The sequence below is a fragment of the Rana temporaria genome, chromosome 3, assembly GCF_905171775.1.
Source record: "Rana temporaria chromosome 3, aRanTem1.1, whole genome shotgun sequence".
Taxonomy (NCBI): Eukaryota; Metazoa; Chordata; class Amphibia; order Anura; family Ranidae; genus Rana; species Rana temporaria.
This window is the reverse complement of record NC_053491.1, coordinates 152,058,263-152,080,706: the sequence shown is the minus strand read 5'-3', so window position 1 is coordinate 152,080,706 and position 22,444 is coordinate 152,058,263. Positions and strand designations below refer to the sequence as shown.

General features: G+C 42.3%; 1 protein-coding gene across 3 annotated transcripts in view; it reads left to right on the top strand.

Annotated features, from left to right (window-relative positions):
- Positions 1-22,444, top strand: part of BRD1 (bromodomain containing 1) — a 104,390-nt gene that overhangs the window by 65,877 nt on the left and 16,069 nt on the right. For 2 of the 3 annotated variants that reach the window (XM_040343650.1, XM_040343648.1), the window contains 4 exons: positions 9,687-9,822; positions 10,596-10,723; positions 14,423-14,532; positions 16,571-16,725. In XM_040343650.1, the coding sequence (XP_040199584.1) occupies positions 9,687-9,822; positions 10,596-10,723; positions 14,423-14,532; positions 16,571-16,725 (529 nt within the window). The remainder of the gene's footprint in view (positions 1-9,686; positions 9,823-10,595; positions 10,724-14,422; positions 14,533-16,570; positions 16,726-22,444) is intronic. The other variant, XM_040343649.1, reaches the window with a different exon arrangement.

Here is a 22,444-nt window from a genome sequence, read left to right as displayed (position 1 = left end):
ACTTTAATGTATTTCTGTTTCATTAAAGTATTTTAAAGTGGTATTAAACGCATAAGCAAACATTTATTTTATTTTTTATATTGTAGCTTACCAATTCTTGGATGTGATGGTTGCATTTAGTTTTCTTTAGGCTGTCTTCTATTTTAATCTAGTGATCCAGCTAGCAAGTCTGGTTTTCAAAAGCTCAAGCTCTCTAGTAGGATGTATCGGTTTACATTGATGAGACAAACAAATTAAAAATCCCCAAAAACTCTTGTTTTAACTAATCATAAAGTGTGACATGAAGTTTTGCTTTAATTAGTGTGTTTTTAAATCTGCTAAACAGCCTTTTTCAACCAGGGTGCCCTAAAGGTTTCTTTAGGGTTGCTTTGGTGAAATGCCTAAAAATTGCCCAATAATGTTATACAAGCTGATCTGTGGATGAAGCCTGCCATTTTAGTCTCACCAAGTCACAGGTTTTCATTGTGCACCATTACAACCTTCTACCTGCCAGTGTCCTAACAACCAATGGCAACATCAGTTGATAAGGAGGATGTCAGTTGCCTGCATAGAATCCTTGTTTGACCCTCCCCTGCCCCTCTCCATCAGCGGTGAGGTCACATTAGCTGAGTAATGGAGAAAAACTAAAGGAGAACAGAAACATTGGGATACTAGTCACAACCAGTTTGCAAAAGTGTTTTTGCTTTGGAAGAATAAATCACCTCTAACGTTGGGTCTCCTTGGACTTGTGGATGTTGCGGCATTATGTAAAACTATTAGAATAGCTTTTACATTTTAGAGTGGGATGCCTTGTTACTGTCCATAATTTTTAAAGGGTGCCTTGACTGAAGAAAAAGGTTAATGTGCTAGAACCGCTAAAGGCTGGTGCGCATGGGGAGACATTCAGCCTGTGAGTACAGCAGTCTATTGGACAGAAGCCGGCCTAATGTCTAGCTTCTGTTAAACAGGCATGCTGGAAAACCAGCAGCCGATCGACACCCAATCAGCGTTTGCAGCCAATGGTGTGCTAACCAGTGTGCTTTGGTGGGTGGGGGGGAGGCCCCCTGTTGTAACACAATGACACAGTGGGGAGATGGGAGGGGGGGGAGAGAGCTTGCTGTACTAACTGCAATGTTGGTACAGCTAGCTCCCCAGGGTTTTTATCAATCTTTTTCCAGCCCACTGGCTTGAACGGAAAAATATCTACCTGTGTTTACTAGGCTGTACCAGTACCTGCTGTGACTTGTGTGCTCATTCCTCCAGAGTTGTCTTACTAATGCAGGAGGTGTCACTGGCCAGATCACCAGTTGAACACAGGGGGGAAAAGCCAAAGAAAAGAAAACTGATGTAACCACCACATCTAATGATTGGTAAGCTGCAGTATATTACATTTTTAGTTTTGGGTTTAATACTACTTGTATCTGTAGCTGTTTTTATAATTCATAATCTTTGATTGACCAGACAGCTGTGGTCCTACCATTTAATTTTGTTTCTGGAGTTATCCATATTGGTATTTTTCCTTGTAAGTAACCAGCACACTAGCCTGAGGTATACAGGTAATTTCAACCAGACCTAAGAACCGCAAGCATTTAAAAGAAAAAGTAAGAAGAGTTTACTTGTAGTTAATGTTATGGAAATTTCTGTACTGTGTTTTTTTTAAATCGGACTTTCATCATCAAACTTTGAAAGATGTGTCTGGTGTAGGATATGCTCCTACTTACTTTTTTTGTATGTTGCTATATGAGAAGTGTAGATTCTGTACCTAAAAAAACAATTTTTTAATGCCTATTACTACTTTTGTCTCATCCTGATTTGAAGTTAAATATTTTTGTAAAATGGTAAGCTTGTATGAATTAAAGTAAGTGACTATATTTACAGGCTTTAGCTATGCGGAGGATCAGATTAATGAGGGTGTGGGAAATTTTATGCATGCACAAACTGGATGAATGAGGCGCCATACTAGAAATACGAGTGATGCACTTGTCTACCTTTTTTTTTTTTTTTTGCCCTGCACAGTGATTTTCAGTAACAAGATTGCTAATTTGACCAAAAATTACTGGCCAAAACAGTTACCGGTTTACAGAGAAAAAAAAGGGGGAAATCATAATATACATCAAATATTTAAAGACCAAACTAATATGACCCCCCCCCCCCCCCCAAACATAATACCTTGTGCCCAATTCTAGTTCCAATGCTGACCCCCTGAACTGGGGGTAGGTGCCAGATGACACAGCACCCGTGCTGCGATATCAGAGTATAAAATGCAATGCATGAACCTCCGAAGAAACCCAGATGCATTGGGAAAAATAACACGTCCCCCTCCCAGATGAACAGTTGCCCTATAATAAGATGATCAATGGTTCACCAACCCCTTAAAAGAATTCCCTGCCGATTTTTCTTATTTTGCATATAATCAACGGGCAAGAAGGAACATTTTTATTGTCCTCACACATTTTTGTGACTCTATGGCTTTACGTCAGTGATTCTTTTCCAACTGCATTTACTTTATGCTGTAACCCAATTATCATGCAATTGTAGGTCCTAAGAATTCTTTTTACCTATATATATTCTGCAGTTTAAAGTTACTGTATTTATTGGCATATAATAGTTGTGTTTTTTTTTTTTTTTTTTTTTTTTTTAATGATCTAGCACCAAAACCTTTTTATTCTTGATGGCGATTTTTGTTTTTTCTTCTATGTTTTCATTTCGCCTCAATTCCCATTCTCTAGGAGATGAAGTCTCCTTTTTAGACAGCCGCCACTGGTTCGGATGTCCCTGCTGAAATATTTGCCTGTGCTGGTGACGATTATAAAACTTGAATTTCCTGTTTATTTTCTGCTCAGCCGTTGGTGGTCAGCAGAACACATAGGGCAAACATCCCCAGCGGAAGAACAGACCAAAATGAACACCTGGCAGAGGTTTTACCCTTCCTTTTACCTAAAACTAGAAAAAAAAGCTTTGACTTTAGATGTACAGTAAAGGTAGTTATGGACAATAAAATGTTTTATTTTTTTTCTTGTGAATTTTTGGCTAGGGCATGCAGTGATTTTTGGCTAGGGCATGCAGTGATCTTTTTCGGTGACAGCAGAAACCTCTTCATGTTGAAATCTTTGGGTGGAAGAGCGGATATATTTTCTCCTGGCTGTTGAACAGTAGTGCATACTAATGATTTTCTAAGATCCTAACCACATCACATTGGTTTTGTGCACAGCTTCTTCGGTATCCAAGAAGACAGTCTGGTTGCAAGGTAGGAGTGAAAATCCCCCCCCCCTCCCCATTAAGGGTTTGAGGACATTTTATAGATGTTAAGCCTGTACCCAAATAGGAACAACAATCTGTTAGTTTAGATAGAATGGGGGGAAAAAAGGTAATATAGGGGCCGAAACTCTTGCCGTTCATGTAGGAAATTATGCACCATACTCCTTCCATTGTGATTGACACGTACACTTACCGGCCACTTTATTAAATACACCTGTTCATTTGGTAACATAAATTGCTAATCGCATGGCAGAAACGTAATGCATTTAGGCATCTAGAAATGGTGAAGATGATTTGAAGTTCAAACTGAGCATCAGAATATGGGGGGGGGGGGGGGGCATTTAAGTGACTTTGAACGTGGCATCGTTTGTGCCAGGTGGGCTGGTCCAAGCATTTCAAAAACTGCTGATCTAATGGGATTTTCATGCACAGGGTTTACAAGGAATGGTCCCAAAGAGAAATTCCAGTGAGTGGCAGTTGTGTGGACGAAAATGCCTTGTCAGAGGAGAATGGGTAGAGACGTTTGAGATGATAGGAAGGCAACAGTAATTCAACCACTCGTTGCAACCAATGTATGCAGAATACCATCTCTCAATGCACAACCTATCAAACCTTGGAGAGCAGATTACAGCAGGGCTACAGCAGCAGAAGACCACACCTGATGCCACTTCAAGAACAGGAAACCAAAGCTACAATTCGCACAGGCTCATCAAAATTGAACAGTAGAAGAATGGAAAATGTTGCCTGGTCTGAGTCTCGGTGGTGGTCTAATGGTGTGGGGAAATCTTTTCTTGCACACTTTGGGCCCCTTGGTACCAATGAAGCATTGTTTAAATGCCACGGCCTACCTGAGTATTGTTGCTCACCATATCCATCCCTTTGTGAATACACAGTACCCATCTTCTGATGGCTCCTTCCAGCAGGATAATACACCATGTCACAAAGCTCAATTCATCTCACCCTTGGTTGAACATCACATGATCTCAATCCAATAGAGCACCGTTGGGATATGGTGTGCAGCTGACAAATTTGTAACTGCGTGATGCTATCAATGCGGTTAATATGGACCAAAATCTCAGAGGAAGGTTTCCAGCACCTTGTTGAATCTGCGCCACAAAGAATAAAGGCTTTTCTGAAGGCAAAAGGGGGTCCAACCTCGTACCGGCAAGACGTACCTAATAAAGTGACTGGTGAGTGTATGTGAAGGCTTAGAGTGATGATCGAGATCTATACTAAAAAGGGAGGCTTGGCATTAAGATTGGCTGGTGCTCTGCTTCAGCCGAAATTGTGACCAGATCCTTGGCCTTCACCTGTATCTAGCAAGGAAGGTAACCCTAGTTGCTTTTTTAGGCTTTTATTTTTCTTCGCAATTAATACTTTTTAATTTGTCATGTTAATATAAACCTAGTTCTCACTGGGCTATACTCAGCAAATCCCTCTCCTCCTCCTCTCATAAATTACATAAAATATAATTTTATCTATCTTTATAGCGCTCACCAGTTTTTTTTTTTGCTCAAAACCATTGTGAGGCCTCGTACACACGACAGAGTTTCTCGGCAGAATTCAGCGAGAAACGGTCAGAGCCGGAATTCTGCCGAGAAACTCTGTCGTGTGTACACTTTCAGCCCGATGGAGCGGCCGAGGAACTCGTCGAGAAAATAGAGAACATGTTCTCTATTTTCTCGTTGTTCTATGGGAGCTCTCGGCCCGCCGAGCTCCTCGGCGGCTTCAGGGCTGAACTGGCCGAGGAACTCGATGTGTTTGGCACGTCGAGTTCCTCGGCCGTGTGTACGAGGCCTGACAGTTAAAGTGACTCGCTGTGCTCTATTTTAAGGGTCCATTCACACTATTGCTTTGTAGTGTAGATTTAAAAATCTGATGCAGCTATGCATAGTAACCAATCAGTAGGGATGAGCCCGATGTTCGGCAAATTCGAAAGACGCAAAACACCCTTTAAAAGTCTATGGGAGAAATCAAAAGTGCTAATTTTAAAGGTTAATATGCAAGTTATTGTCATAAAAAGTGTTTGGGGACCTGGGCCAGGGGACATGTATCAATGCAAAAAAAAAAGTTTTGAAATATTCCTTTTAAATGTTGTACCTGGGGGGAGTCTATAGTATGCCTGTAAAGTGGCACATTTTTCCCGTGTTAAGAACAGAACCTGCACAAAATTACATTTCTAAAGGAAAGGAAACCCCCCCGTTGCGTCATAGGGGGCAGGGTCACCCGTACATGTCACTGGGTAACCCCGCAGCGTTTCCCTGTTGCGTCAGAGGGGGTGGGGTCACCAGCACACGTGACGGGTGGCCCTGCCTTCAGCTATTAAAGAGCTGTCACGGCGGGTAAGTGTCTGCTGTGTTTTTAACATTTGACACCTTTTTTTTTTTTTTGTGAAATGGTAGGGGTACAATGTACCCCTTTACCAATTCACATGGGGGCGGGATCTGGGGGTCCCCTTTCTTAAAGGGGCTTCCAGATTCCGATAAACCCCCCCCCCCCAGCAAACCCCCACAACCCCTGGGCAAGGGTTGTGGGGATGAGGCCCTTGTCCCCATCAACATGGGGACATGGTGCTTTGGATCCAAATGCATCCTCCCCATGTTGAGGGCATGTGGCCTGGTACGGTTCAGGAGGGGGGGCGATCTCTTGTCCCCCCTTTTTTCCTGCAGCCGGCCAGGGTCCGGTATGGATTTTGGAAGGGGGGGGGGGGGGTGGGGGTTTGAGCCATTCTGTGTGTTTTTTTTTTTTTTTTTTCAAAGACTTTATCTGTATTGCCAGGACCCGACAATTCATTATAGCCGCGAGCAGTTTTAAATTACTTTTTTCTTCCTTTTTAGAAATGTCATTTTGTGCTCAGGGACTGTTCTAAACACAGGAAAAATGTGCCACTTTACAGGGAAACTATAGACACCCCCCAGGTACAAAATTTTTAAGGAATATTTCACTTTTATTATTTTGCTTTAAGCATTTTTAAAATCGCTGCTCCCGAAAAAAAGCAGTTTTTAAAAACCTTTTTTTGCATTGATACATATCCCCTGGGGCAGGACCCCCAGGTCCACAAACACTTTTTATTACAACTTGCATAATAACCTTTTAAAATTGGCACTTTGATTTTTCACATTCGTGCCCCATAGACTTTAACAGTGTTTGTGTGTTCAAACACATTTTTTGCCTGTTCTGCTGCGAACTGAACTGGGGGGTGTTCGGCTCATCCCTACCAATTAGCTTCTAGGACTTGTTACTATGTTCAGCTGTGCCAGATTCTGCGTGCACAAGTGTTCGTAAATCTCCCTCATTTGCTGCGCATTGGTGCACTGCAGTATTGCTCAAAATGCACCTGGGTTGCAGATGCATTGTGCTGCAATACATAAATGCAGAAGGGACAGTTTTAGGTCAGTTGGGCAGCCTGTTCAAACAAATGGGCTGCCTTTAGTGCAACACTTTAACCACACCTAAACAACGTCATAGGCGCCACATATCACTGCAAGACCCTGTGGCTATGTGAAATGAAAGCCTCAGCCTGAACTCCAGCTAAGCAATGTTCTCAACGCGTTTCACTCTGCCCCCAGAGCTTGGTCGTGGCCTCCATGATTAAGCTCCAGGGCGGAATGAAACTCTTTGGAGGCATGGCTTGGCTGATGAACAGGCTGAGGCTTTCAATTTGCATATCCACAGGGCCTTGCAGTGATGTGCGCTGTATAGGACTTTGTTTAGGTGTGGTTAAAGTGTTGCACTAAAGGCAGCCCATTTGTTTGAACAGGCTGCCCAACTGACCTAAAACTGATGTATGGTAGGACTTTTTTTTTTGTCTTTTGTATCGTTGGAGCTGGGATGAGTTCTGTCCTTGCCCAGCAGTGTACTACAGGAGGAGGACCAATCCGGGGCCTTAAGGCCTTGTACACACGATCAGTCCAAACTGATGGAAACGGACTGAAGTTCAGTTTCATCAGTCCAAACCTACCGTGTGTATGCCCCATCTGACTTTTGTCCTTCAGACCAAAGTTTTAGAACTTGCTTTGAAATCGGACTGATGGACGCCTGACTGATCGGTCAAAACCGATGGTTAGTACGGAAAAGCATTGGTTTAAAACCCGTGCATGCTCAGAATCAAGTCGACGCATGCTTGGAAGCATTGAACTTCGTTTTTTTCAGCACGTCGTTGTGTTTTACGTCACTACGTTGGACTCGATCGGTTTATTAACCGATGGTGTGTACGCACATCAGACCATCAGTCCTTTTTCATCAGTTTGGACTGATCGTGTGTACAAGGCCTAAGAGGTACCCTTTATTTGGTCACACCTAAACAGGCCTGATTTTCCTTACTCTTAGTTTGTTGTTAAGTACAGTTTAAAAACCTCCTTGAAAGCTTGCATCCTGTATTTGTGCTAATTCCTGTAGCTTAGCATGATCTAAAAGTGGCAGTCAGATAGTAGGTGTAAGTACCAGCTGTGACATCCAAGCTTATATGAAGTGTGGTCAAAGCACATTGCATTGACAGAATGTTGATGGTTCCTGGTTTAATGTAAAAAAATTATAATGAAATATATTCTAATGGGCCCACATCCTAAACAATAATTGTGCGTGTGCGCACACAAGTTTTTTTTTTTTTAACTGGTGGGGGGGGGGGGGTGTGTTCGCGACTTTAAGAATTGTTACACGTATCATTTAGTAAAGACTATAAAAGCACTTGATGTGCTTCCAAAATAACCCTAAATATCTATTTAAACCTATGGAATTTTCTCCAATCACGTTGTATAGAGCTGAAAATTACCTTTAAAAGCTGAAGTTTTAAAAATTGTATCCTTAAAAGGAACAATGTTGATTTGCATGTTTTGGCAATTACTCTTACCTGGAAGTTCTGCTTGAAAACATACTCACTTGTCTTCATTCCTAAGATCGGGGAGAATAGATCGGCAAAGGGTATTAGTAAATGTTCTCGTCTTACCATGAACATTATGCTTCCATGTTTGTCTGTCTTTCTTTAAAATGAGCCTGCACTCAAAGTATAGGAGCTGCCATCTTGTATGTCCTTGAAATTGATTGCGCCTCATGTCATGGTGATCTAAGGACTTCAATACTCAATACAAATTTTTCTGCTTTCTGTTCGCAGGCTGCCATCATTGACTAACTTTTGAAAATGTATTCTCCAGGGCTAGCACTTTTTTTTTTTTATATAATGCTTGTTTCAAGTTGCTTACCAATTAGAAAAGCAAGGATAAGGATGGCTTTAGCTAGCCATACATGCTTCAAAATGTGGCAGCTTTGGACAACTTGTGTACAACTAGCCTGTTGGAAAATGTTCTCTCAATCGGCGCTGCTGGCTACAGCCGACAGTGCTGATCAGTGTATTCGGGTGGAAGGGAAGTCTCCCTGCTGTCAGAATAGCTCAGTGAAAGGGATTTCCCCATCCACATGGAGTGTGTGGATAGGGGAATCAAGTCGTTTTTCAGCAGGTTGACAAAAAAAAATTACTTGTATGGCCAGTCTTGCTATAGACATGCACCATCAAAACAGGGTTGGCATTTACGGCTCAATATTTCTATTATAACGAATTCCTTTACTATAACGGAAACTATTGTAATGTTTTGTTTTGCCACTGTGTGAATTAAAGTAACTTGAAATTGGATGTTCACCCAAAAATTTAACTTCCACTTTAAGTGTAGGTGACCCCCTGACATGCCACATTTGGCATGTCATTTTTTTTGGGGGGGAGGAGCGGGTACCATGTTTGTTTTTACGGGCACCCGGCTCCCACTTCCTCCCTGGTGCCAGAATGAAGATCACCTCCCACTCCCTCTCTGCAATCTTTTGGGATGCGTCACATGTCCCAGAAGATTGCCAGGCCAATGGGGAAACTAGTTATGGCAACCTGGGGGTCCCCAAAGAATTCCCTTAATTTTCTGGGATTTCCTCTCACTTCATGTTTTGGCTATGGCCTAGGAAGTGAACAGAAATGTCTTAAATGGGACTTGGATGACAAAAACAAAAAAAACAAAAAATCTGACGGGTTATAACCCTCTCTTGCTCTATACAAAAAAAAAAAAAAAAAGCTTTGCCTATAGTTCTACTTTAAGCTGCTCATACACTTGCTGAATTTTAGGTGTTCCCTATTGAACTGGCTTAAGTTTGATCTGTGGGTAGCTGTCGGCTCCGTCCAGCATCCTTTGATTCCAAAATCAGCCAGATGGAAAATTTTCAGCTGAACAGCACCTTCATCCAGTCAGATGCAGTGGGAGATTTCCTCAAAAAAAAAAAAAAAAAATTGGGTATACGTGCACGTCAAGGAATTTGACAGATTTTAAATTTTTGTTGTTGTATACTAACTCCTTTTTTTTTTTTTTTTTTGGCATGTGAGAAGAATTCTGCAGTGTTGGCTAACAAATATAGATTTTACTGCCAGTGATTACAATGAAGTACAGCTTCATATGTAGCTTGAATTTGTTTTCCAGGCCTCCCAAATGGCTTTGGAGATGGAGACAAGGAGAAGACTATTGCAGTGACTCCAGTCCGAAAGTTGGAACCTCGTAGAAGGTGTGCTTCAGAATCCAGTATCTCTTCAAATAACAGCATTTTGTGCCACTCAAAGTAAGGGTCCATTACAGGCAAAATGGGATTTCTCCCCTTTTTTTGCATACAAGTGCACTTGCAACTGCTTTCATCTTCTGTCCTTTTTTTTTCCCCACTGATTACAATTTTTCCTTCTCAAAATTTGCTTTACAAGTGCATGCAATTCTTCCTAAAACCTAAAGACCTAAAAACCTTCTATTAAGATTTTAAAAGACCAATCTCCAGATGTTTTTGATGTGTATTCTCTGGCTTTTCAACCAAGAATGCGCAAAATTTACTGTGTTGTAGAATTTTCCTGGGATTGTTATTTAATTTTCATCTCAAAATTGGGTTATAAAAGTACCATGATTGTAGATGTTATACTTGCCTTTTCAAAACGCTTCACGTGATTCTCAAATATTGGAGTAACATTGGGGTTGTAAAAATGTATAAAACCCCCTGTCAACCCACATTTCTATATATTGATTACCCATATATCAGGTCCCATTCCATGGGGGAGAAAACTTTTTTTGTCGTGCACTTTCCCATTTCTTAAACCATAAAAGAATATCTAATCCCAATCACTGTTTTGTACCCATTAAAATGTAATTTAAATCCTTAATTGCTATTGGTTGGTTAGACGGGCAGTGTTTTCTTTCAGATATCACAGCTTTATTGGTAACACTTTAGAACAGCTGCAGAAATGTACCTGTTGAATAGTGAAAAGAGTATACAGCTGGGTAATGTACACAATTGAAGAAAATATTTTCATATTTGTAATGTCACACTATCCTTATGTCTTTATCACTCAGTTTTAGTTTACCAAAATGCGGTAAAGGCAAACCTGCACTTGTGCGACGCCATACTATCGAAGACAGAAGCGAGCTAATATCTTGTATAGAGAATGGAAATTACGCAAGGGCAGCAAGAATTGCAGCAGGTATGAAATATTTATTTCAAATTACCATGAAATATTTTAAAAGTTGGTATCTTTAACAGACATGCAATGCATTCTGTAACTTAATACTCCCCCCAACCCCCCCACCCCAATATAGTCCCTACCACTTCCAGCTACCCTCAGATGTTCATCTATGGACCTCCTCTTTGAGAGATAAGTTCTTACATGAAGCTGCATTCTCTCTGGATAGTTATGCCAAGTTGATTATTCAACTCGGTGACGGCCTGAGAGGTTGCTTCCAGCACTACATTTCTGCTTTGGTTGGTCCTCTTGGCACATAGTGGCAATGTGTAGAGCTGCAGAGTGTGTTACAGCTCCAGAGCCATGGTCTTGCCTGCAGCAGAGCCTAGTCTCTAGTAACACCTGCACGGGTATGCTTATCATTTAGGGCAAAGCCAGTAGGTGGTTAACACAGGACATAACCTAAACATTTATGGTCTCCTGCTACTACGAACAGTTGCTAACAGGTGAATTTATAGAGAACTGGAAAGGTTTTTTTTTTAATGGTGCCACGGGTATAAACAAAGAATGTTTTAAAAAAAAAAATGTATATATTTTTTTATTACTATTAAAAAGAACAACATTTTTATAGAAAAACATAAAATTATCACAACATGATATGGAACAATAGTGTGTGTGTGTGTGTGTGTGTGTGTATAAAGCTAGTGTAGCTGTATATATGCCTGTTGGGCTCTACATGTTTCGTTAGTGCTTCTTCAGGAGCTTTATGGCATATATTGGATACAAAAATGAAATATAATATACATGACATATACAACAATCAAATACAGAATCATAATATACAGGTGAATATCATAAAGTAACATAGATACACACAAGTAAACCACAACCAAGAGTAAATCAAAAGGAGGCATAGTAAAAGCCCCACTAAAAAATGGTCTATGGCTATATGGATCTCTGAGAGCCCCATTCAAAGACCCATTCAAAATGGTCTATGGCTATATGGATCGCCAAGAGATCCATATAGCCATAGACCATTTGAATGGGGCTTTTACTATGCCTCCTTTTTGGTTTATTCGTGGTTTTCTTTTGTGTATCTGTTATTCACCTGTATATTATGATTCTGTATTTGTTGTATGTCATGTATCTTATATATTTAAAAAACATTTTTTTATCTCTTGTAGCCAATATATGCCTTGCAGCTCCTAAAGAAGTACTATAGCGAAACATGTAGGGCCCAAAGCTACTTTAGCTTTATACGCACATTATTGTTCCATATCATGTTGTGATAATTTTATATGCATTTCTATATTCTTGAGAGAATTTTTTTGTTCACTCTTTTTAATATTTTGATATTAATAAACATTTTTTATTGAAAATATATTTTTTTAATACCTGTGGCACCATTAAAAATCCCTCTTTCCGGTACTCTAAATTCTCCAATTTGGGATATGGGTGCCTTGTTCCTTTTTTAAACTAGTGTAGTCATTTCAACCAGTTGCCAACAGGTGTTTTCACTGTGGCATCCCCCCTTCTGCCGCACTGCTGCGGAGGTTGTAAATACTCCTTTGGGGGGTGTTTTTATTATCCAACATGGCTGATCAAAAGGACAGAAATAAAAGGGTCAGGTGGGCTCACTAGCTCAGGCTTGGCCTTTAGTTCCCTGCAAGGTGTTCATTGGTTCGAGACCCTGGTACCCTCTCTCTGATGGTTATTATAAACAGGATTTATATAGCGCCAACAGTTTGCGCAGCGCTTTACATCAGGGAAGACAGTACAGTCACAATACAAATCAATACAGGAGGGAGCAGAGGGCCCTGCTCGTTAGAGCTTACAATCTAGAAGGGAGGGTCAAGTGGAACAAAGGGTAGTTAGCTGTGGGGGATGATCAGATGGACTCAAATGAAAATACAGTTAGGTGTGGGAAGGGTAGGCTTCTCTGAAGAGGAGGGTTTTCAGGGATCCTCTAAAAGCTGATAGAGAAGGAGATGGATGGATAGATTGGGGGTAAGGAGTTCCATAGGCTTGGAGAGGCTCTAGAAAAGTCCTGGAGACGAGCATGGAAGCAGGTGATGAGAGAGCTAGAGAGTAGGAGGTCTTGAGAAGAACGAAGAGAATGTACAGGTTGGTATTTAGAGACTAGGTCAGTGATGTAGCTGGGGGCAGAGTTGTGGATGGCTTTGTAGGTAATTGTTCGTATTTTGAGTTTAATTTGTTGGGCGAGCGGAAGCCAGTGGAGGGATTGACAGAGGGGAGTAGCAGAGACAGAGCGGTTGGTTAGGTGGATGATTCTGGCAGCAGCATTCATGATGGACTGAAGGGGGGATAGAGTATGCAGAGGTAAGCCAATGAGGAGGGAGTTGCAGTAATCGAGGCGAGAGATGACCAGGGAGTGAAATAAGAGTTTTGTGGTGTCATTGGTTAGAAAGGGGCGTATTTTGGAGATGTTGCGAAGGTTGAGGCGGCAAGATTTGGACAGTGATTGAACGTGAGGCTTAAAGGAGAGTTCAGAGTCTAGGACTACTCCTAGGACCTTGACATGTGGGGATGGGCTGATAGTTGTGCCATTAATTTTGACAAAGATCAGGGGAAGAGGCACGTGGGGGAGGTTGTCCCCTTGCTGACTTTTTGCCAAGTATGATGGTCATATTAGTCTAATACTTACATTCTATAAGGGGAATCTTCTGCCATAATGTTGGAATTCATAAGCAGAATTTCTGGACTTATGGAGGCCATAGATGGCAGGGGGGTCACAATTGTGCCCTTCAGCATCCCCTCCTAACTTGGTCTTCGATTTCCCCCTTGAGCCAGAATTATTGCATGAAGAGGAAGCGTATATTGATAAGCTCTCACCCTGTGGCATTGGATCATGAGGAAATTCTTTAGTACAGAAATCTCACCCAAGCTAAGAGAAACCATCATTGATTATTTTCTGCACATTACTATCTTTTTCTCAGTGATGGTGCTATCTGCAGTTGGCGGTAGGCGGTCACCATTACCAATTTGTCGCCCTGCTTTTTGTTTTTTGCACCCTAGATTTTTAACCAAGATGTTTGCTCTGATATTGGCTCTGCTAAACACTGAGGATTCTTGTACCTGAATGATTTTCTGCTAAAGAACCAGTCTTTGCCAATATCCGCAAGACTATACAAACTCTGCAGAGTTTCGGGTGGATTCTCAAGCAGCATCTAAGCTTGGCTCCCAACACAAATTTGTCTAGGATCTTCCTGCCCTAGATCTTCTGGGCTCAGAAGTGGCCTGCCCTCTGTTTGTGTTTGGTATGAAACACCTGCAAACAAAGCCTGCGTTGTCCCCGCTGCAGGCCGCATCCATCTTCGTCTGTATTCCTTCCATTGCTGCAAACTCCGGCTGTGTGACTGGCCGGAGCCGCGTGACGTCACTCACGGCACACACTCCTGAAGAAACGGCACATGCGGCCTTTCCTTCAGAGTGCATGCGCCAATGACATTGGTGCAATATGCAGTAAATATTTCCTAAACGCTTATTCTAGGCTTACCTATAGGTACAAATCCTAAAGGAAATTATACAACCTCTTTAAGTGCACCCATACTGCACATAGTTTTATGTGATGTGGTGTTTTTATCGTGTGGGACTTGTAGGGTACTATGTCAGGTGAAACTGCAATATGTTTTCAGTGCTTGAAAAATACTTGAAAATGTTCCCTTTGTTATACATTGTATTCTTTCTTTTTCAATGTAGAAGTTGGACAAACGAACATGTGGGTGTCTGCAAGTGCAAATTCAGCTTTCCTTGAACCTCTAAAAGTGGTCTGGGCCAAATGTAGCGGTTATCCTTCTTATCCAGCATTGGTAAGAACAAGTAACATACTCCTTTTCATCTAGTAGTATTGGGCACACGTTTCTAATGAAATAGAATTAAAGTGATATTAAAGCCTCTTTAAAAAACAAAAAGCAAATGTTATACTCTCCTGCTCTTTGTAATGGTTTTACACGGAGCAGCCCCGAGCCTCCTCTTCTTGGGTCCTTTGCTGGTGCTCCTGGCCCCTCCTTTTTGCTGAGTGCCCTCATAGCTAAAAAGTTTGCAGGGTGCTTTAAAGCAGGCTTGCTCTCAAGCTGTGGATCTGCGTGTGCATTCACATACAGAGCCAAGGTTAGGTCCCACCCCCCCTTCTCCTAATTGGCTCAGTGGCTGCAATTGACAGTGGCCACTGCTGTTTTAGCTAATGAGGAGGCAGAGTGTTGGGGCACTCGTGCACATCGCTGGATCAAGATGGGGCTCAGGTAAGTATTAGGGGGGGCTGGGGGCATGCTGCACAGAAGGTAAAAAGCCTTGAGCCTTTAGAACCACTTTAAAGCGGAGGTCTACCCTAAAATGGAACTTCTGCTTTACGTACTGGTGACCCCCTGATATGCCACATTTGGCTTGTAATTTTTTTGGGGGGGAGCAGGTACCCAGTTTTGACAGGCACCCGGCTCCCAATTCCTCCCTTGTCACTGCGGCGCCATAAGGACGATTACCTTTCCTTCCTGCAATCTTCTGGGACACTTCACAGGTTCCAGAAGATTGCCTGGTCATTCACAACACTGTTCGCGCATGCGCAGTGCGCGCCCGGCTGTGAAGTTACAGCCGGCCGCCCACCCACAATTACAATCACGGCACCGCGGAGAGAAGAGCCAGAGGAGCGAGGCTTTGTGTGCCTACATCGCTGGACCATGGGACAGGTGTGTGTGTTTATTAAAAGTCAGCAGCTACACACATTTTAAATGGGTGGAACTCTGCTTGAAGTTACCCTGGTATAGCTGCAATAACATACAACATGTTTGAAAGTTAATATTAAAGCATGTGTCCAGTCAAAACTTTTTTAGATCAAACCCTATTATTTATTTTTTTTAGTTTTTTTTTTTCCCTCTCTGCTAGGAAAGCGATACATTTTTATGTTTCCTCTCCATTTACAGAGAGAAAAACACAGGGACAGGCTTCAGTGACTGATCACTGTGGTAGCCAATCAGAGGCTACCATAGCGATCAGGTGACCTGGTATCAGGAGAAAAGGGGTTCTCAATGAGACCCTGGTCTCTGTGCTGGGAGCACGCTGTGCGGCCTCGCGGTAAAAAGACCAGTGCAGTGGGGCCGCATATATGTGTTTCATCGACAGGAAGGGGTTAACCGGGTAAGTGTTTTAATATGGTTTGAATTAATAGGGGTAGTCTAGAAATGTAAATACATTGTTGAAATATATGATTTTACATTTTTTTGAATTCTGGGAATTTGACTGCTAGAAGGTTAGTGCTTGGGGAGTAATTTTTTAATATTTTGTGTGCATCGTACTAATGACAAAAATGTAATCTAAAACTCTCCACACTGATTGCTCAATGAAAATCTGGCTGTCCATTAAACTAAAGCGATATAATCTGATTATACCATTCCCTTTAGATCTACCATTAACTATTTAGTACAAAGGCTTGTAAGACTGGGTACAGATTGGATAGATGAAGTATGTTGTCTGTCATATAGTTTTGACAAATCTAAAGGAGATTGTACAATCAGACTTTATGGTTTATGGTCACCTTTTAGGCTGTTTTTCTTGCTCAAAAGAAAAACGAGAAAGCCGTCTTTTTTTTTTTTTTTTTTTTTTCTTTTTGTTTTTTTTTTTTGATTTTTGGAGACCTGCAGGATCGGTACACAAGAGCTACTGATAAGTCAATAAAGTTAATATTATTGAGTTTACACATTTTTTGTGAGTGCAGGCACTAACTTGTTATAGGAATACGCGTTAAACAGCCTGCTGAAATTATAATTATGGAACTTTTTAAAAATTGGGGTGCAATTTTTGGGGCGCTTCTGTATTGTTTGGTTGTAGCTTCAAAGATGTTCTCTCTACTTTTAGATAATAGATCCCAAAATGCCACGTGTTGGTTGCAATCATAATGGTGTTGCTATACCAATTCCACCAATGGATGTTTTAAAAACGGGAGAGCAGATGCAAACCAGAGCTGAAGAAAAGCTGTTTTTGGTTCTTTTCTTTGATACTAAAAGAAGCTGGTAAGAACTTGCATTATTATGTTTCTCTTTATCACACTTTGCATGTACGTTTTACAATGTTTTGTTTGCATTTTGTATTACCTTGTAGGACTACAGCTGTTGTAATGCGTATTATTAAAGCTTTTGGAACCCAAAAACAGGTGCCCAAAAAGCGACCTAATTCTTATTTTCACAGTTTTACATGTACTGCAACTAGTTCTTGACCTATCGCTGTGAAGGATGATCTCCCTAACTAAAGTGCAGGGTAGATCGATAAGTGGCTGCAGGCTGGTTACATGCTACCAGGTTGTAGAGGCACACTCGACAGCACCTACATTGATGCCACTTTTATCCTACATCACAGGACAGCTTCAGTAATTCTTATAAATGGGAGGAAAGAAATTTTGGACAGCCGCACTCCAATAAAAGGTAAAAAGGTGTTGCCTTTTATTCTGGTAAAAAACACTACAAAAGCAAGAAAAAACAGCAAACAGTGGGGTAATAGAGCTAACTAGTTTCACATTGATAACCAATGTGATTTCTTTCCTCCCATTTATGCTCTGTGCATTGCCTGCACCCACTGGATTTTGGGCTATTTTATTTATCACGGAGGTGCATCATCTGGAGCGGCGGTTCTTTCTTTCAGTAATTCTTATGTCGGCGCTATAGGCTGCCTTTTGTGATTGGACACAGTGGGAAAAAAAGACAGGAAGTCCTCTCCCAAGCATAACCAGCCTGAAAGGCTTTTTTTTTTTTTTGCCAGTGTCTGAAAGTGATGATCACTATTGACCAGCTCTCTGGACAGTTTACCATATTCTCAACAGTTCTAATAGGAATCAGATGAGTAGTGCGTGGACCCCCACATCCTAAAAATGGATGCAATGTGGGTACAGTATGTAATGTTGCTGGCTATCACTGGATACTGTGTTCACAGAACCCTGGTGCTTCCTATATAGAGTCCTGGCAGTGGCCATTTTCTTCCCCTTCATGTTTTTCACAGGTTGTGCGGCATTCAGGGCATCTTGAGCAGAAGGAATGATCGAGTCTGCACTCCAGGGCAACAAACAGTGTAGCACCTACACAGCGGTAGACCAGTAATCCCTCAAGGTCATGTAAGCTCTGCCCTGGGTTGGTGGGAGGGATACTGGCAAATAAGGGTAATTTCCAGGTGTAATGAGCACACACTGGTGCTTTTGCACAGTATTCTTTCAGCTGATAAATGAATTGATACATAGCTCAGGTCACTATATAGCCTGTCAGCAGGACTCGTATCTCAAAAAATGCAAAGAGGAAGAGAAACTGGAGGAATGGGTCTCAAATACTGTTGACAGGTAGGTAGGAACCTGGATGTAGCCTGCCTGGTACAATTTGCCCTGGGACTCCAGCTCCTGGTGGCTCTGACTCTTCCCATATTGGGTTCTTCTGCTACCTTAATGGCCCCTTCCTCCGGTTCCTTTATTTACAAGGAGGATTTTTTTGTCTGTTAACTGGGATGCTTCAACGGATATCTGGAATCCTGGCTGGGTCGGACCTTCAAAGTCACAAATGTAGGCACTCCCCACTCATTGGTAACGGAGGATGATGCCACTTGCAGAGTAGTCTTCTCAGAAGGTTCAGCCTTGCTTATCATGGCAGCCCCTGTCTCAAGATCCTGTATTTTCTCATAAATCTCACCTTAAAGACATTTAGTATGTGGACTTTGGTTCACTCCGACAAGGTGTTGACTCCACCAAAGAGATTTGCACAGCAATACCCAGTGTGATAGTACAGTTCCCTGTCCTGGTAATGGTTGCCCAGGATTCTCAAATAGGCAGGTTGAGGGGCTCCAGGGTTATTTAATGTGGAGGAATCTGTTTGGTCAGTTTCCTCCAAAGTTTATAAAATCCACTTGGGGACCTGGAGCCCGGAGATTCTATAGTGACATGGGTAGGATGGAATCTCCAATCCTGGGACCGGGTTTTGGAAACAGCCAGCAGTCTGGCTGGTTGATTGAACAGGTTGTTTCTGGGCTTATAGTAGAGTCAGGACCAGTGTTCTGGACTCCACCCTCCCAAGGAGTCCAGGCAAGCAAGGGAGAAGCATGCATGTCTGCATGGTATAGACAGGACCCAAAGCTGTGGGCTGAGCAGCACAGAAGCTGAGAGAAGGTACAGTGATTTGTACAGGTACTTTGGTACGTGGCCAAGAAGGCTGAAGTGTAAGCCTAAGGGGCTGTATTTCTGAAGAGAGCCAGGTGGCTCGGCATTTTCGGTTGTCTATTTCTTTATTGCTGTAGCACTTGAAACCCCCTGCGTGGGAAATTCTGGATGGACGTTTTTCTTTCTTTTAATAAAAGTGGGTCAACAAACCCTTTAAAAAGCACAACTGGTGTGGACTCTGCTCACTGGTATGCTCTACCCAGATGCTAAATAACCCCAACGTTGCACCAGTCAAAGAGAATTCACAAAAGTTGCTATCGGTTGAGTCTGCAATCTGTTGTCTCGACTCTTACTAGTTTGGTTGACCATGTGATATGATGAGACTAGAATCCTAGGTATGGAGATGTTGATTTTGGTGCTCGACTACTGGATTTCCCTTGGACCATGTGTTTTACAGTGGATGCCCTCAAGGATTTCATCCAGCAGATTTTGTTTTGGGCCTTTTTATCTGTGCACGTGCTCAGGATTTTGGCTGAAGTGTTTATCTGCAGAAAAATGCCTTGCACTAAGGATGCAGGTGGAATCTCTGCACCGAGTGCTCCCTAAATTCATTGTTGCATGCGAGTCTTGGGAAAGATGGTTGCCTCATTCAAGGCCGTTTTTGTTTGCCCAGTTCCATTCCAGGACCTTTTTCGACTGAATATTTTACATACTTTGGACAGAATATATCATTCCTTGGACTCCCTTATGGCTTTACATCAGACAATCTTAAGTCTCTGAACCGGTGGATGTCTTCCCAAGTGCTGGAGATGGGAAAAGTGTTTTCTCCCCATCTCTTGGACAGTGTTGACGGCGTACACTATGTCAGGCTGGGGGAAGTCCTGGGTCATCTTTCGATGAAGGATACGGTACCTGGTTTCTGCAGGAGTGCCTGATGGCCATCGACGTTCTAGATTTGTGGGTGATCCACTTTGCCCTCTTGCACTGATCAATGAAACTACAAGGTCCACTTGTTGGCTTGACAATGCTGCAGCTGTGGCATACATGAAAAATGTCAAGGAAGCACATGGATTTGAACCACCCAAAAGGAAGTGAATCTCATTCTGTCTTTGGAGCTTCACATTTCCCTCTTGTCCGTGGTTCACATTCCAGGAGTGGAAAATTTGGCAAGCGTACTTGCTCATCTATTGTCTCCGGGGACTCTTCCCCCAGAAGTATTCAGCTTTGTCAACGGTGGCCCACTCTGGATTTATGTCTTCAGATACCCAGGTTTAATGCAAAATTGGACAGATTTGCATCCAGGACTCCTCAGGCATTTACGGTGAGTGCTCTGGTGATGCCATAGGACCGGTTCTCCATGATTTATGCATTCTCTACACTACAGCTACATCTGCGGATATGTCGCAGAATTCAAGTGGAAGGAATTCCAGTAATTCTGGTTGCCCCAGCTTGGCCTTTGCAGAGCAGGGTGCCTGTCGGAGGACGAACCTTGGGCTTCCAGCGTTCAGACAGATCGTCCCGACCTTTTTTTGCAAAGTCAGATTTTTTTCATTAAGTTTCACATAATGTGCTACTATGCGATGCAAACTAGCACATTATGACATTGCCTTGCAGGTTTTGACAAAAAAAGCAGTGGTTTAGTACCGCTTTAAACCATCTTTCTTTACCTAAGTTTTTTTCTTTTCATTTCACTTCTTTTTTGTCCTAAACCTCAATCTGTTGGGGATATGGTGCTCCAGACTTTAGAGTCCTCTCTTTGAAAAACCCAAGGGCCCTAAAAAACGGTCAAGCAAGTTCCAAGTCTATTATTTCCTGTTGGGTATATTAGCTGATCTCTCAGCCAAGTGTCTGCTCATTTTACCTGGAGCGTTGACACGTCTGGGACCTTTCTGTCATAAAGCCACTGTTTTTCTCAGTTCTACAGGGTGGATATTGAAGCCACTGGGATGCTTCTTTTGGTTGCAGTGTTTGGAGGGCTGCTCTGGTTAGCCTCTTGTTTGGTGCTTGTTGCACTCCCCTCATTTTAAGTGCTTTGAGGCATCCCTAACCACTTACCCCCCACGACCATATTGCTGCCCAAAGACCAGAGTACTTTTTGCGATTCGGGACTGCGTCGCTTTAACAGACAATTGCGCGGTCGTGCGACGTGGCTCCCAAACAAAATTGGCGTCCTTTTTTTCCCACAAATAGAGCTTTCTTTTGGTGGTATTTGATCACCTCTGCGGTTTTTAGTTTTTGCGCTATAAACAAAAATAGAGCGACAATTTTGAAAAAAATGAATATTTTTTACATTTTGCTATAATAAATATCCCCCAAAAATATATAAAAAAACATTTTTTTTCCTCAGTTTAGGCCGATACGTTTTCTTTTACATATTTTTCGTAAAAAAAAATCGCAATAAGCGTTTGATTGGTTTGCGCAAAAGTTATAGCGTTTACAAAATAGGGGGTATTTTTATGTCATTTTTATTATATTTTTTTTTACTAGTAATGGCGGCGATCAGCGATTTTTTTTTTTTTTTTTTTTCGGTACTGCGACATTATGGCGGACACTTCGGACACTTTTGACACATTTTTGGGACCATTGGCATTTTTATAGCGATCAGTGCTATAAAAATGCATTGGATTACTATAAAAATGCCACTGGCAGTGAAGGGGTTAACACTAGGGGGCGGGGAAGGGGTTAAGTATGCCTGGGTGTGTTCTTACTGGGGGGGGGGGTGGCCTCACTAGGGGAAACACTGATCTTCTGTTCATACATTGTATGAACAGAAGATCAGCATTTCCCCTGCTGACAGGACCGAGAGCTGTGTGTTTACACACACAGCTCCCGGTCCCCGCTCTGTACCGAGCGATCGCGTGTGCCCGGCGGCGATCGCGCCCGCCGGGCACACGCACGGGGGGCGAGCGGGCGGCTGGGAGAGAGAACGTCATATTACGTGCTCTCGCCCAGCCGAGCCACCTTGTGGACGTATAACGGCGGTGCGCGGTCGGCAAGTGGCTAAAGTAACAATTACTGTCGCCGCTCCCTGATGTATACTAAAGAAAATGACTTGCCCGTAAAAGCCATTTTTTTGGAGTACATCATCAAATGGATATCCCTCCCTTCTGTTTTTTGGTTTGTCACAAAGCTGAAGCTTTTCTGGCAGGGGAGGGGTTATGCTTTTGAGAGGACTTCCTGTCTTTTTCCTGCCAGTGTCCAATAGCTTGTAGGTGGCCCATATCCCGATTTTAAGGATTAGTGGAGCTGTCCCGTGAGCTGTCATACTCAAAACTCGATTTTATAGGTAAGTCGTAAATGTGTGTGTGTTTGTTTTTTTGCCAGCCACAGGTTTGTTAAGTTTGCCACTTGGTACGTCTGATTTTATGTGCATTTTTCCATTAGATTTGCTAACAACTATGTAGTGTGAGGGTTTGCCCAAGTAATTCACTCCATTGATGGTGGCATTGACGTTCTATAGTTCTGTATATTGGCATCAATGTCACTTTTCTCCTTCTGAGACGAGGAGCTTTTATTACTTCAGTTGGTCCACTATATGCTATAAATGATGTTGGCATTAGTGTTCTCCTTAGGGCTATTTTGCTGGGCCCTTTATTCAGCTA